Here is a 16,303-nt window from a genome sequence, read left to right as displayed (position 1 = left end):
CACACTGAGATTAGAATGAGAACAACTGTGGAAAATGTTGTGGAAACATAAGGAAATAGGTTTAATTCTTGTTATTAACTAAAAAAGAGTAAAACAATTACAAATCTTCTTCTTCTTTGTCGTGAGCAGGCTTTTTCTGATAAGGACCGCTTGGATTAAACAGAAGCTTCCGGTAAATGAGGGCACCATCGGCAATACAGAACACTGCCGTTATGAGCGCGAACACCTGCAGACAGAAGACACAGTGTCACCGCAGCTTTGGCCCCTAGCGCTGGTGAACACAAATTGTCAATGGTCTGCCCACCGGCTCCTCTGATCCTCTGCCGAAGTCCCCAACACCTTATGGACTATGAACAGGAAGCTGAAGTTAGCAGAGCTGATAGTGGACTCCCGGTACATATGTCTTTACCTCTTTTTTTATTTATCCGAGAGTGTTGTGGAGAGGCAGAAACACACACACACACACACACACACACACACACACACACACACGGGGGGGTGTATCTTCCATCTGCTGGTTTTCCCCCCAGATGGCTGCAATGGCCAGGGCTGGGCAAGGAGCCAGGAGCCTGGAGTTTCATCCGGGTCTCCCACACTTGGGACATCTTCTGATGCTTTTCCCAGGCCATTAGCACGAGCTGGATCAGAAGTGGAGCAGCCAGGACACGCCGCCCACATGGGATGCCAGTGCTGCAGGCAGTGGCCTTACCTGCCGCGCCACAGCGCCGGGCCCTCTCTTACCTCTTCACCCACTCCTGCATGTGCTCTTTTAAGCGCTACTGAGGAGACTCGGTTACCAACCATCATTTCTACCTCCAGTGTACACTGTTTGATTCCCTGTTGCAGGGCTGTACTGGAGAGAAGATCAAGGTTAACAGCCGCTTAGGATGTGATCACAGGCCTGGTTGCTATGATCAAGGCTCTGGAGACGCACCGGGCATCTGGAGCATACCGCGTGTGTGGTGTGCTCTGGGTCACAGGGTGACAAGATTAGCCGGCGGGGACTCTCCAAGGCTGGGCTGCATCTGCTTTAGAAGTGGGATTCTAAACAAGCCTTGGGGAAAGAAATCTGAATGAAAGGCAACAGACTAGAACACAGGGGGCTTGCAGGGGACCAGAACTTGTGTGCCACGTGGTCGGCTTCCTGGATTCCTACAACCTCCTTTCCCCCCACCTCCTAGCTTCTGAGCAGGGTCGATTCTTCCCTCCATCAATCCTTCTGGGGTTCTGGCATTTCTCCACGCTGCTGTTTCCTCCCACAGTTCTTTCTTCTCCCTTCTTCTTGCAAATTGCAATTTTGCTATCAGAGAGAGGTAGCTGCTTCCTTTTTCCTGTGCTCCCTGTCCCCCTGTCAACAGCTTCTACACCGCTGTCTGCACTCTGTCTCCTGTGCTAGGCTCTAAGCAACCGGAAGATAGGGCTCACGCTCTAGTCCAGTGCTGTCCAAAAGAAACATGTGTGTCACCATGTAAGCCACCTAATTAATTTAAGGTTGTCTCAGAGCCACATTAAAAAGAAAAGGGGTGGGCCTTATACAGCAACTAAGACTCTGCTTGGGATACCCACATCCCATACTGGAGTGCCTCGGTTCGAGTCATAGCTCCTCCACTTCTAATCCAGCTTTCTGTGGGAAGCAGCAGATGATGGCTCAAGTTCTTGGGCTGTTGCCACACACGTGGAAGACCCAAATTGAGGTCTCGGCTCCTGACCTAGCCGCCCTGACTGTTGTGGGCACTTCTAGAGTGAACCAGCAGATGGAAATCTCTTTCTGTCTCTTTGCCCTTTGAATAAAATGAAAATAAAACAAAATATTAAAGTAAAGAAAAAGTGAAATAGACTTTAATATTTTATTTAGTCCAATATATCCAAAATATTATCATTTAACATATCATTAATCTAACAATGTTAGTAAAGAAATATTCCACATTCTTTTTTCAGATAATAAATCTTTGAAATTCAATGTTGCTTTTATACTTATAGTTTATCTCAATTTAGACTAGTCACATTTCCAGTACACAGTGTGCCTAGTGGCTGCTGTATTGGAGACCACTTACTTTGTAAATAGCTGCAAAGTAACTTATGGAGTGCATAAATGAATGAATGAGAAATTAAGTGAATGAAAGTCAATCTTACACCTGTTCCCTCTTTCTTCAGACTAGAGGAGTAAGATTATCTTTTTTTTTTTTTTTTTTTTGACAGGCAGAGTGGACAGTGAGAGAGAGAGAGACAGAGAGAAAGGTCCTCCTTTTTTCCGTTGGTTCACCCCTCAATGGCCGCTGTGGCCGGCGCACTGCGCTGATCTGAAGCCAGGAGCCAGGTGCCTCTCCTGGTCTCCCATGTGGGTCAGGGCCCAAGGGCTTGGGCCATCCTCCACTGCACTCCTGGGCCATAGCAGAGAGCTGGACAGGAAGAGGAGCAACCGGGACAGAACATGGTGCCCCGACCGGGACTAGAACCCGGTGTGCTGGTGCCGCAGGCGGAGGATTAGTCTATTGAGCCGCAGAGCTGACCAAGTAAGAGTTAAAACAAGTGGGGGAAGTTGTTATAGTCACCTTTAGAAAAATTCCATCACTCACTCACAGTTGCTTGCGGCCTAAGGGAGATGAAAACCATGTTTTGTTCTTTTTTGAAAAAATGTTTTTAGATTTATTTGGAAGGCAGTTACAGACAGGAAAAAGGAGAGGAAGAGCGAGAGAGATCTCCTGTCTACTGGTTCACTCCCCGAATGGCTGCAATGACTGGGTCTGGGCCAAGCAGAAGCCAGCAGTCTAGAACTCCATCTGGCTCTCCACACTGGGTGCAGGGGCCCAAGCACTGAGCCACCTTCTGCTGCTTGCCCAGGCACATTAGCAGGGAGCTGGATGGGAAATGGAGTAGCAGGGTCTTGAACCAGGGTTCTAATATAGGGCGCCGCGTCACAGGTGGTGGCTTAACCCTCTGATATAATACTGGCCCCAAAACCATGGGTTCTGAATCAGTTCTAACTGACCTGTACTATCAGAAAACAAGGAAACAGGAAGGAGAACGTTCTAACTCAAGCCTCTTACTCAGAGCCTAGAAAAGCCAAATGATTTTGAATCTTCTGTAAGGAATACAGAAGTATTTCAGCTGGAATCATACCCAAACTACTTCCCTCTTTTATTTTGGCTTGCCTTCCAGGATAAATTCTGGTGAAGTTGCTTTGCCTCCTGTAAAAGTTCAAAATGATCCTTCCTAACAACATTCCCTCATCACAGACACTTTGCACCATATTTCATGTGAACAAAAAACAACTGGGTTTAGAATAGTCTGTCTCATCTTTTTTAAAAAAAGATTTATTTCTTTGAAAGGCAGAGTTACAGAGAGAGGGGGAGAGACAAGAGATTTTCCATCCCTTGGTTTGCTTCCTAAATGGCCTCACCTGCTGGGCCTGGGCCAGGCCGAAGCCAGGAGGCTGGAACTCCATCTGTGTCTCCCATAGGGGTGGTAGGGGCCCATGTACTCAGGCCATTGTCTGCTGCTTTCCCAGGTGCATAGCAGGGAGCTGGTCTGGAAGCAGAGCAGCTGGGACTGGATCTGGTGCCCATATGGGCTGACGGCTCTGCCTGCCGTAGTGCTGGCCTGTCTTCTTAACGAGTGATATGTAATCTATATGCTTTTTTTGAAAAGGGAGAGCTTTGCAGCTCATTCATCATGTTTCTCAGAGCTAAGTGTTGTAACTGCTTCTAGTAGCTTCTCTCAGTCTGGTCTAGCCCTATATACATATAAGAAATATGTAGGGACCTCTTTATTTGGCTAACTCCAGTTCTATCACAAAATCATACTCCTTCACAAGGCAAGCATTCATACACACAAAATATTAAGCCACTAGATACTGCATCCTGGCCCAGGAGCCTCAAGGATGAACATCGCTTTCTATTCTTGTGTCTGTTTTTAACATAAACTTGTATTCTGATCAAACCTCAAGAGAGAAACCAGAAAGATCTCACTTACCCCTCCAAGGATCGTAAATGTCGTGGTTTCTGGTAGCAGTGCCAAAACAGATAAAATGACCAAGAATAATGTTGTTACGATTGAGTTGATAATATCCTAAAAACACAGAGTAGGAAGGTAAGCCTTACATGAAACCACCAAGTAACACTTAAAAAAAATTGGATTGACTTTACAAAGATTTTGAAAATTCCATTTAAACAAATTTTTTGGCATTATCTTTCAGGAAACCAAAATGATACCTTTATAATATTTGGTGTATACTGACAATGCCTAGTGCTCCTCTTTACCTATAATATACCAATCATTTAACTATTTAAGCTTTTATTTCTTTTTCATTTAAACATATAGTTGATGTGAGAAATCATCTAGTTAGGAAAGAAAGCAGATCATCTGTTAGGTAGAAGCTCAACTTTTTTTTAATATATATATTTTTAAAATTTATTTGAAAGACAGAGGTACAGATAGAGGGAGAGAGAGAGATCTTCCATCTGCTGGTTTATTCCCCAAATGGCAGCAACAGCCAGAGCTAAGCTGATCCAAAGTGTGGTGCTAGGAGCTTCTTCCGGGTCTCCCACATGGGTGCCAGGGGCCCAATGCTTGGGCAATCATCCTCTGCTTTCCCAGGTGCATTAGCAGGGAGCTGAATTGGAAGTGGAGCAGCTGGGACTCGAACCAGTGCCCATATGGGATGCTGGTGCTGCAGGCTTGTGCTTTAACCTGCTAAGCCATAGCACTGGCCCCCGAAGCTCAATTTTAACAAGAGAAAATGTTGAGAAGTCTACACTGAATGTCAAACAACTCTGTTATTAAAATGTAAATTATTAAATTTTAAAATAGCATGTACTTAAGAGAAAGTGGTAATTTTCATGAGAAACCCCACACACATTTTATGTAATATCATGCTAATAGGTATTTTTCTGTGCATTCTAAGTTATTGGAACAAGATATATATTTTTGTTCATTGTCTTATTTATACTGCAGGTAGATATTTCCAGTGAATGGAAGTGTAGTAGGAATTTATATGTGGGACAGTGCACATACCTCATATGTGAAGAAACCACTTTTCTAAATTATATGGAGAAGACTGGATTTCCCAGTGTTAACTTTTTAATACTCATTTATTAGCCACTTAAGGTAAATTATAAAATCTAAAAATAAGTATCAGTATTTTAGATCTTAGTTTTTTTTCCAGTTTTTAATTTTCACAGTGGAAAATCGGGGTACAGTATTCTTTTTTCTATCTGTGCCTTTATATTTTTAAGTGTAATTGTATTTAGGTTAACATTAAGTTTATTTGTAGTATTTCATAAAAAATAAAATTAATTTTCCATGCAAATGAACATCATATATGAGATTACTCATTTTTAGTGCAGTATCTATATGGCTATCCTGAATTAACACTTAAGATGTTTCTGTTTTGGACAGTGTAACTCTCTGAGCTCATATTTTTATAACCCTGACAGAGAATTTTTACAGGCATGGTAAATTTTTTTTATCCCAAACTGGTTATGTTGCTTCTTTTTAAAAATGTTTTATTTATTGTTATCTTATTTGAAAGACAGAGACACAGAAAGAGAGGGATCTCCCATCTACTGGTTTAGTACCCAAATGCCAACAGCTAGGACTGGGGCAGACTGAAGCCAGGATCTGGGAACTCAGTTTGGGTGCCGCATGTGGGTGGAGCAGCCGAGCCACTCGGACTATCACCCGCTGCCTCCCAGAGTGTGCATCAGCAACAAGTTGGAATCAGAAATGGAGCCAGAACTCAAGCACTCTGATACGGGAACAGGCATCCCAAGTATCATCTTTACACTTGCATCAAACACCTGCCCCAGTGTTACTATTTCTGATACAGCTCTTTCAATAATTTCCCCAAATGAAGCATTTTCATTCCTAACTGTGGCTTTAGGAAGGTCTATTTATTAAAAAAGGCCACAGCAGCCAGGTTTGAGTCAGGCTGAAGCCTGCAGCAAGGAACTCCATCTTGGTCTCCTACATGGACTACTTGGCCATCTTCTGCTGCCTTCCAAGGAGCATTGGCAGGGAGCTAGACCAGAAATGGAGCAGCCAGGACTTGAACTGCCACCCTGATATTCACGTCAGAAGCAGCAGTTTGTGTCGCTATGCCACACCACCAGCCCCCAGTTCATATTTTAATGGGTACAGTGTGGGAATGATAAATCATCTTTATTCTGGAATACCTTACTTATGTTTGCGGATAACTATAGGTGGGAAAGAATTAACACAGAAATGCCAAAATTCAAAATCCTGATGACTTAGAAAAGTTATTAGAGGAATAAGTTCAATGGGGCCAGGGAAGATTAGATACACTTAAGAAGAAAACAATTCCCATTTGCAGGAAATATTGAGACTAGCTTTCCCAGGTTAACTTTCTTCTGTGCTAGGTGTTTAGTTCAGCTTCAAGGCGATAGAGAAAATCAGTTACAGAATCTGGGATTAGCAGATGCTTAGCATTTAGTAAGTAATTTCATTCACTCCAGTCAGACAGCAAGCTGGGTTTCATAAGAAGAGTGCTGAGTTGCCCATATAGCACCATTTCTAAGGGATTGCAAGATCAGCCAAGTTTGATCCTCAGAGGTTTGGAGACTACTTTCAGTTTGCTACACACAGGCTGCTGTGTGTATTCTGTTAAATGTGGAGCTCCAAGTTTATTATTAGCGTATGTAAGTAGCTCCAGAGAGTTGTAGTTTAAAGGAAAAGAACAGCCCAAATGTGATAGCTTTCTTGATGCTACAGCAGTTACCAGTCTAGCTAAAGAAGGGAAGGGCAGAGGGGGGCGCAGGAGACAGGAGGCTGGAGTGAGCTCACTCGGTGTTTACTGGAACCAGCTACTAGTCCAGACGGAAGGACCACGTGCACCTTAACTAGTATCTTCAATCTGCCTTTTTTTTTTTTTTTTTAAAGATTTATTTATCAATCTGCCTTTTTTGCCAGTGAATTTTCAGAACAATCTGGGCACTCTACTGCTCTAAGAATGTCAAGTTGACATCTGTATGCTACAAAGTAGATTCCCTAAGGTCAGTTAGAATTACTTGGCATTAATGGTTATTGATTTCAAGTAAGATACATTATGCTCTATCCAACCTCCCTACTTAGATTTTCTATTTAGGGATCAAGGATATGCAAAAGCAGAAACTTGGTACCTGCCTCTATGTCTCTTCCCCAACTGACAGGCCACAGCAACATGCATTTAAAAGAGAAGTAAAGATTAAGAATGCTATATTAATGTGATACTAAATAAAAATTATTTTAGGAGATTCTACACTTCAATGAATTCTACAGAATGGTCATCCACATCTACTGATAGATGGCACTTAGAGGAGAATTTATCTCTGTGGCTGTCTTAGATTCCTGAAAACCTCTCCAAAGGACAATAAAAAGTATATTGGGGGGCTGGCACTGTGACGTGGCGAGTAAAGCTGCTGCCTGCAGTGCCAGCATCCCATATAGACACTGGTTCAAGTCCCAGCTGCTCCACTTCCCATCCAACTCTCTGCTATGGCCTGGGAAAGCAGTGGAGGATGGCCCAAGTCCTTGGGCCCCTGCACCCATGCGGGAGACCTGGAAGAAGCTCCTGGCTTCTGGCTTTGGCTCAGCACAGCTCTGGCCATTGTGGCCAACTGAGGAGTGAACCAGCGGATGGAAGACCTCTCTGTCTCTGTCTCTGTCTTTCCTTCTCTCTCTGTGTAACTCTGACTTCCAAATAAATAAATAAATCTTAAAAAAAAGTATATTAGCAATGGGTAGAATTCATCTTCCTTCAGCCTATCAGAGATTACCTTAAAGGCTCAAGAGAATCAAAGAACAGTTTATTAAATGTCTCACTATGGTAGGAACGCGCAATTTTTAAGGATGAAATTGAATACTTACAAGCAAAGGCCAAAACAGACATTTCATTAATCGATCAAGTCTGAGTATATATAAAATAATGAAAAATAAAATAATAGTGACTTCAAATCCTGTGATAACAATGTATGGTTCAGGGGCTTGTGCGAGGATAAAAAAGGTCATAGATGTCACAGACAGTGCCTAGAAGAAGAAAAAATGCTTTACTCAATGATATTGAATACAAATCAAGCTGTAAAATACTTAAATAATTAACTGTATTCCTGCCACACACACACACACACACACATACAAAAGAGTCATGCTTACAATGTATAGATAGGGTCTGGCGTTTTGGCACTGTGGGTTGAGCCGCCACCTGCAATGCTGGCATCCCATATGGGCACCAGTTTGATTGCTGGCTGCTCCACTTCTGATCAGGCTCCCTGCTAATGCACCTGAGAAAATAGTGGAGAATGGCCCAAGTGTTTGGGCCCTTGTGCCCAATGTGGGAGACCTTGAAGAAGTTTCTGGCTCCTGGCTTTGGTCTGGCCCAACTCCAGCCATTGCAACCATTCAGGGAGTGAACCAGCAGATAGAAGACCTCTTTGTGTCTCTCCCTCTCCTCTCTGTAATTGTCTTTCAAGTAAATAAATAAATCTTAAAAACAATAAAATGTATAGATACTGGCTTCTCTTTGTGCATTGGACAACTAAGTACCCCATTTTAAGTCTAATTCACTACCTGTATTTTTAAAAAGATTTTATTTTTATTTATTTGAAAGGCAGAGCTACAAAGAGAGAAAGAGGGAGAGGGAGACTTTCTATCCACCATTTCACCCTCAAATGGCCCCAATGACTGCGGCTGGGCTGGGCCAAGCCGAAGCTAGGAACTAGGAGCTTCTTCTGGGTCTTCCACATGGGTGCAGGGGCCCAAGGACTTGAGCCACCCTGCCCTGCTTTCCCAGGCACATTAGCAGGGAGCTGGATCAGAAGCGGACTCAAAACGGCGCCCACATGGGATGCTGGCACTGCAGACGGTGGCTTTACCCGCTGCGCCATAGCGCCAGCCCCACTATTTGTACTTCTGATATTTCATTTCCCACATCTGTTCTCTTGATCTTTTCCCATCAAACATCTCCTTTCTCTCTCAGACCTCTAACTGTCCTCTGATAATTCCTTTCTTCATCATCTTATAAACATTTCTTTTTTTTTTCTTCAAAGATTTTATTTATTTATTTGAAAGAGTTACACAGAGAGAGCAGAGGCAGAGAAAGAGAGAGAGAGTGTGTCTTCCATCCGATGGTTCACTCCGCAGATGGCCAGAATGGCCAGAGCTGCGCTGATCTGAAGCCAGGAGCCAGGAGCTTCTTTCCGGTCTCCCACGTGGGTGCAGGGGTCCAAGGACTTGGGCCATCTTCTACTGCTTTCCCAGGCCACAGCAGAGAGCTGGATCAAAAGTGGAGCAGCCAGGTCTCGAACTGGCACCCATATGGGATGCCAGCACTTCAGGCCAGGGCGTTAACCCACTGCGCCACAGCGTCGGCCCCATCTTATAAACATTTCTAAGTTACCTTCTCTTAACACACACGCATTTCCCACAAACTCTCAAAGTGCCCTGTAGCGGCATGTCACAGCAACTGCTTGTCAGTCTACTGCACCAAGGTCCTGAGTTCACAGATTATGCAATCATTTTTTCAGTTCCTGCTCTATAAACTCTTTGTTCTACAGTAATTAGCATTGGTGATTTCTCTATTTTCTTAAAATTTCTTGTGATTTCTGCTACATTCGGTTCTTATATCTTCCCTGAGCTACTGACTTTTTTTTCCCCCAATTGTCTTTAAATATCCCATTAACATCTCCCACATTTCTTCACAACTCTACGGAAACTGCTTTTGCTAACATCACCACTGATTTCAGAAGTACAAGCTGAGTAATTTCCCAGTTTTAATCCCTAGGGACCCTGCTGACTTACTTGCCATTGGCTGTCCCACCCCTATTCCTCTGCTTCTTTGGGTCCCGTGTCATCTTTCCTGGTTCTCATTCCTTCTGCAAGGCCTCTCGGTGATGTCCTCTCCCTTTATACACTTCTTTCAAATGCTGACCTTTCCCTGTATTCTGTTCCCATCCACTCAATCAACCTGGGTCTCTATTCTAGGTCTGCCTTCCACGCTTCACACACAAATATCACCATTTAGAATCCCCATCTGGATAACCTGCCAGCATCTGAAATTCACCATGTCCAAAACTGAACTAATTCCTCTGCTAAAACCTAGGACCTAAGACCACTGCACCTACCCATTCCCTAGAACCACTCGATCAGTTACCAAGTTCTGATGACCTATACCCACTTTCGGCCTTCCCTCCTCTTCATCCCTACAACTACTACCCTTCAGCATCTTTCCCTTGAACTATCATGACAAATACACTACAGTAAAATTTCTAAAGTGCAAATTGGTTTATATATTTCTTCATCTATCTAGAATCCTTCAGTGGCTCCCCTTGGTCTTCCAAATAGAGCCTCCCTCTGAATGCATGGCCAGGGTCTTCCCTGACTGAGCTCTTGTCTGCCCCGAAAGCAAAGAGTTGCCTCACATTTCTCCACATTAGCATTTTAGTGTTTATTCTTGGTCCTTATCTTACTTGAACTGATGTATCTGACAAGCTGGTGACTCCTTCAAGAGCTTCTCCTCATGGCTTCCAGGGCATCATATTCTTGGTTTCTCCTACTTCACAAATGCTCTCTCATAGTCTTCTTTGCTGGTTCCCCCTCTTTTCCCGAATGTCTTGATGTTGAAATGTTCTGTGGTACATCCCATACTTCCTTATTTATATTTTTTATATTATCTTAATGACTTCATCATTTTTGTGGCTTTAAATATTTTATATACCTAAAACCTGACCTCTACCAAAATCCATTCTTGTCTATTTCAACTCCTTAACCAATTTTACCATTTAGATGTCCAATAGATATCTCTACTCTCACACTGAGATCCAAAATTGAACTTCTGATTCTTTTGCCACATTTGCTTCACTATAAGATTTCCAGTCTCCACGGAGGGTGACTCTACTCTTCCTGTTGCTTAGGCCAAAAACCTTGGTGTTATCTTGAGTCTTCTTTTTTTTGGTTCAGCAGCAATTTTGTTTTGGTAACTACTTTCTTTTTTTTTTTTAATTTTTTTTTTTGACAGGCAGAATTAGACATTGAGAGAGAGAAAGACAGAGAGAAAGGTCTTCCTTTTTCCATTGGTTCACCCCCCAATGGCCACTATGGCCAGCACGCTGCGTTGATCTGAAGCCAGGAGCCAGGCGCTTCCTCCTGGTCTCCCCTGTGAGTGCAGGTTCCAAGCACTTGGGCCATCCTCCACTGCCTTCCCACACCACAGCAGAGAGCTGGACTGGAAGAGGAGCAACCGGGACAGAACTGGTGCCCCAACTGGGACTAGAACCCGGGGTGCCAGCGCCTCAGGAGGAGGATTAGTCAAGTGAGCTGCGACGCCGGCCGGTAACTACTTTCAAAATACAGGTTTAACATTTATAATTTGAAAATCCAAAATCCCAAATGCTCCAACATCTAAAACTTCTTGAATGGAAAAGTTCATAGCTGATCTCTCAGGGTTGAATGTACACTTTGTTTTATGCACAAAATTATAAAAAAAGGTTGCATAAAATTACCTTTAGGCTGTATATATAAGGTGTATATGAAACATAAGTAAGTTTCATGTTTAGACTTGGGTCCCATCCCTGAGATGCATTACTCTGTAAATACAAATCATCCAAAACCTAAAGTCCAAATTGCTTCTGGTTCTGAACATTTAGGATAAATGATATTTAAACTTGACAAATATACTTCAAAAAGTTTATGAAAAATAGAATTAAAAGTTTATCTTGGTGCCAAAAGGAATTGAAATCCATGCATATAATGATTCTTCAACAAATTCAGGAAAAATGCATATTAGGAAAAAACCAAATGGATTTCAACTTTTTGTACCAAAACAAAATTAAATTGCAATTTAATTTTCCATGAACTCTTTGAAGGCCCTGAGCGTTTCTATTACCTACTCTGCTACCACCAGACACCAGCTGGTCTGAGCTGCCATCATCTCTTGCCAGATCATTGCAAGATCTTTAACTGGTCTACCCTTGACCTTGCTGTAGTCCTTTCCTGTTCCTTCCCATCAATCTACCATTAACATAGAAGCTAGTGTAATTAAAAAAAAATTGTTTAAGATTTTATATATTTGAGAGGCAGAGTTACAGAGAGAAAGGTCTTTCATCCAGTGTTCACTACCCAGATGGCCGCAATATCCAGAGCTGGGCCAATCTGAAGCCACGAGCCAGAAGCCAGGAACCAGGAGCTTCTTCCATGTCTCCCATGAGGGTGCAGGGGCCCAAAGAGTTAGGCCATCTTCTGCTTTCCCAGGCTATCAGCAGGGAACTGGATCGGAAGTGGAGCAGCTGGGACTCAAACTGGCACCTGTATAAGAAGCTGCCACTGCAGGCAGATGCTTGACCTACTACGCCACAGTGGTGGCCTTTTTTTTTTTTTTTAAAGTCCGATTCAAAACTTCCCTTATCACCACTGTATTCTACTCCAGCCACACTGGTTCTTGACTCCTTCAGGCACATGCCTGTCACTAGGTCAACCCAGTGGACTTTCCTCTGCTTCACGCTTCCTCCAGATAGTCTTAAAGCTAACCTCAGTCATCTGTTTCATCAGATGTCAACCTGACTGTATAATAATCCTTGTACTTATTACTACAGTCTAGAGCCTTTTACTACAAGCCCCTTCCTCCTTTAACCTGGCTTTAGTTTTTTTCTTATTCCATAGCACTTAACGGCCTTCTTGAATACTACATAGTATCTTTGTCTCCTATGCCCTCCCATCCAGTAAGTAAAGTCTTATGAGGGCAGGACTCTTTCTTTTGTTCTCTGATCTCTCTCAAGAGTCTGGGATGATTTCTGGCACACCACAGGTATTCAAAAATACTTGTTAAGTGAATCAATAAGGTAACATTCAGCTTCTTTTAGTGTGCTGCTAAGTTCTGTATTTTGCTTTCATGCCTTTGTTCAGGTGGCTCTCAGACCCCACCTTAGGTTTCCAGGAAGTTTTGACACTTCCATTTATTTTCCTGGTTAGTCGTCTACTTCTGTGCCCTGTCTCCACCCTGTTATGTGTTATAGCTATATGCTGATGACTGGACTGAAGAACACCATGGGTCAGCGACTTCTTTGTTCATCTCTAGAGCTTGGAACAAGTTAATTAGATCGCTTGTTAACGGAATTAATAGGTCAGAAACGAAACCTTCCTCACGAACCTGTTCTTCCTCCAGGGTTCTAGCGCTTTCAGTGCTTGGCACAAAGCCCTCAGGCCTGCAGCTCGCTTTCTCCCTGGTTATTTATTTATTTATTTATTTATTTATTTTTGACAGGCAGGGTTAGACAGTGAGAGAGAGAGAGAGACAGAGAGAAAGGTCTTCCTTCTGTTGGTTCACCCCCCAAATGGCTGCTGCGGCCAGCACTGTGCTGATCCAAAGGCAGGAGCCAGGTGCTTCTTCCTGGTCTCCCATGCGGGTGCAGGGCCCAAGCACTTGGGCCATCCTCCACTGCACTCCCTGGCCACAGCAGAGAGCTGGCCTGGAAGAGGGGCAGCCGGGACAGAATCCGGCGCCCCGACCGGGACTAGAACCCGGTGTGTCGGCGCCGCAGGCGGAGGATTAGCCTAGTGAGCCGCGGCGCCGGCCTCTCCCTGGTTATTACTCTTGCTGAACCAGATGTAATGCCTTCTTCCTCTGAGTCTAGAGCAGGTTTCTGAACGGCTCTCGCGAAGGTTCTGCTTTGTTTTTATGTCACAGCTGTTTCTCAGACTCACTCAGAGGGTGGCAGGGACGCAAGAGGGTCCCCTCACTGCCCTGGGGTTCGCAGCGCCCTCACAACTCCACTCTGCCTGTCAACCTCTGCTCTCGGGAGCGCTCTGCCTGCCAAGTGGCCATGATTTTCGAGACCTTTCCCAATACACAGTGCTTCATCTCGTTAAGAGGAAGAGGTCCCTGTAACTTTTAACCATCTCCTTCCCTGCTCCGCGGGTCAACTCTTCATCATTCAAGACAATTCATTTTTTCCCCACACGCTGTCTCTTCTCGGATTCCTTCAACTAGCAGTTTCCTGCGATCTAACTTGCCCCGTCACTTTTCTAGAAGTGGGGATTCCTTTCTGCACGTCTCTGATCACAGCTGCCGGCCAGGCTCCTGGTCCCGGGCAGCTCTGGACCTGGCTTGGACCCTGCCGGCACATGCACATCCAACGACCGACTTCAGTAATACACAGAGCATCTAGCCCCACCGGGATGGAAAACAATTTCTTTTCAATCCTGTTGGCTTTTGAGCGGTACGTGTGCAGCCGCGTCGCATCACCCGGGGGTCTGGCCTGTGGGCCCAAGGGCAGGTGACTCAGGAGGCTCAATCGGTTTTGCGGAAGGGTGGGGACAGTGCCTGCCTTAGTTCTGTCTTTCCTCCAGGGCGCAGCGTGGAAGGCCTTGCCCGGGGGAGGCCTCATCACAACGGGGTGGGGGCTGAAAGAGCACGCGGACACTCACTACCCTTGAGCCCCTCGAGCCCCTCGACCCGCCGCCCGGCCCTCACCAGCCGCAGCATCTTCACGTGGCCTTTCACGCTCAAGCAGAAGGGACGATGCTTTGGTTTCGCCATAGCGCCAGCAGACAGAACAGTCGCACTTCCTCTTCAGCCGTCTCAGCCCACTGCCAAGCCTCGCGCGCCGCGACCACAACCGCCGCCCCTCTCGGCTTCCCGCCCTCTCGCGCGCATGCGTACCGCGCCGCGGAGCCACCTTTGCGCATGCGTTCTACGGCGCGGACCGCTAGCCGCTCCCGCCACGCCCCCTGTCGCGTCTCCCGCGGTGCACGCGGAGACCTAATGCCGGGAGCCTCCCAGGTCAGCTCCGGCTTGGCCAGTCTGCCCGGTCCTGGCTAGCACTGAGGGCCACAGCGCTCTTGCTCTCTAGGGAGCTGGGGGTGGGGCGTTCCTGTCGGGAGGCGCTTACCCGGGCTGGGGGTGAGGTGGGAGAGCAGGGGGAAGGGGCTGGGAATGGCTGGCCAGCCTCCTCAGACCTTGGTCATCTCAAAAGCCAGGTCCTGGTGATCTCCCTTCGTCTAGAATAGCTACCCTCTCTCTCCACAGCGTTGATCGCTAGCTGATAATATGCCCTAAGAACATATATTCCACAAAAGCCGAGCCCCGGCTGCATCTGTCTGTGGAGGGTCTCCAGGGTCTGGTACACAGTAGGTGTTAAATTTGTGTAGCCTGAACTGATGAGCTGGGCCTCAGGCTCTATCCCTGCTCCCAGGGCATCACAAGCCCCTTCAGTGGATTTGCTCTTTTGCCTCTTGGATTCATTTTTTTAAAAAATTTTTTTAAATTTTTTTGACAGGCAGAGTGGACAGTGAGAGAGAGAGACAGAGAGAAAGGTCTTCCTTTGCCATTGGTTCTCCCTCCAATGGCCGCCACGGCCAGCGCACTGCGCTGATCCGATGGCAGGAGCCAGGAGCCAGGTGCTTTTCCTGGTCTCCCATGGGGTGCAGGGCCCAAGTACTTGGGCCATCCTCCACTGCACTCCCTGGCCACAGCAGAGAGCTGGCCTGGAAGAGGGGCAACCGGGACAGAATCCGGCGCCCCGACCGGGACTAGAACCCGGTGTGCCGGCGCCGCAAGGCGGAGGATTAGCCTAGTGAGCCACGGCGCCATCGCCTCTTGGATTCAGTTCGAGTTTCCACAAATACCGCAGTGAAATCAGCGCTCCACCAGCTGGGGGACTATTTTGGGGAGGGGGGGTAGGGGGTGTGAAGTATATATTGCCTCTTTTAAGTGGTTGAAATTCCACCTGGGGTGACTTGGCCACGGTCCCAGTCCACTGGAACCTGTAGATTCTTCCCATCTTAGCTTCCCGTCGGATCTGAGCAGCAGTCAGCTAGCTGCACATCCTCATCCAGTTAGAAAACATGGACTTCAGTTCTCCAGCTTGCTAACTAGGGAGCACACGTGCCCAGGCCAGGTGTGTGGCCGCTGTGCAGGTAGTGGTTTTCCCGTAACACATCTGCAGGTGAAGTGAACTTTTTGGCAAATGATTTCTTTCTCCCGGGCAAAGCGGTGACTGACGCTCCTGAGGGAGGGGGAACCCTCCACTGAGGCACTGGAACTGTCCCAGCCCAGGGTGGTGGTAGTTCTGGTACTGGGTCTGGGCCTGTGAGGTACCCCAACACAGATTTATTTATTTGAAAGACAGAATGGCAGAGAGGGAAACAAAGATCTTCCATTATCTGGTTCACTCCCCAAATGGTTTAAGCCAGGCGCTTCTCCCAGGTCTCCCATATGGGTGCAAGGGGCCAAGCACTCCGGCCATCCTCTGCTGCTTTCCCAGGCTGTTAGCAGGGAGCTGGTCCGGATGTGGTTGCCCAACGCCAACCCCGAGGT

At 45.9% G+C, this 16,303-nt stretch overlaps 1 protein-coding gene across 2 annotated transcripts; it reads right to left on the bottom strand.

Annotated features, from left to right (window-relative positions):
• Positions 1-37: 37 nt before the first annotated feature.
• LOC100341774 (chemokine-like factor) lies at positions 38-14,708 on the bottom strand. Of its 2 annotated transcripts, XM_008257389.5 has the most exons (4): positions 14,459-14,697; positions 7,864-8,022; positions 3,973-4,068; positions 38-226 (listed from the first exon to the last, which is right to left on the bottom strand). In XM_008257389.5, the coding sequence occupies exons 1-4, from the start codon at positions 14,522-14,524 to the stop codon at positions 98-100; spliced, it is 450 nt and encodes a 149-aa protein (XP_008255611.1). In that variant the 5' UTR covers positions 14,525-14,697; the 3' UTR covers positions 38-97. The 2 variants fall into 2 exon arrangements, with proteins under 2 accessions (XP_008255611.1, XP_017197759.1); XM_017342270.3 differs by lacking the exon at positions 7,864-8,022 and having other exon boundaries at positions 14,459-14,708.
• Positions 14,709-16,303: the final 1,595 nt, after the last annotated feature.

This window comes from Oryctolagus cuniculus, chromosome 18 (genome assembly GCF_051225735.1).
Source record: "Oryctolagus cuniculus isolate XC-2025 breed Fujian yellow rabbit chromosome 18, ASM5122573v1, whole genome shotgun sequence".
Taxonomy (NCBI): Eukaryota; Metazoa; Chordata; class Mammalia; order Lagomorpha; family Leporidae; genus Oryctolagus; species Oryctolagus cuniculus.
Note: the sequence above shows the minus strand (reverse complement) of the source record. Positions and strands in the feature narration are given on the sequence as shown.

What these genes read in the sequence shown, in the direction of transcription:
- LOC100341774 (XM_008257389.5), bottom strand. Translation starts at nt 14,524, where the DNA reads ATGGCGAAACCAAAGCATCGTCCCTTCTGCTTGAGCGTGAAAGGCCAC. An exon ending in ACGTGAAGATGCTGCGGCTG is followed by an intron (nt 8,023 to 14,458) that starts GTGAGGGCCGGG and finishes TTCTTCTTCTAG; the next exon opens with GCACTGTCTGTGACATCTAT. An exon ending in CATTTACGATCCTTGGAGGG is followed by an intron (nt 227 to 3,972) that starts GTAAGTGAGATC and finishes TTCTGTCTGCAG; the next exon opens with GTGTTCGCGCTCATAACGGC.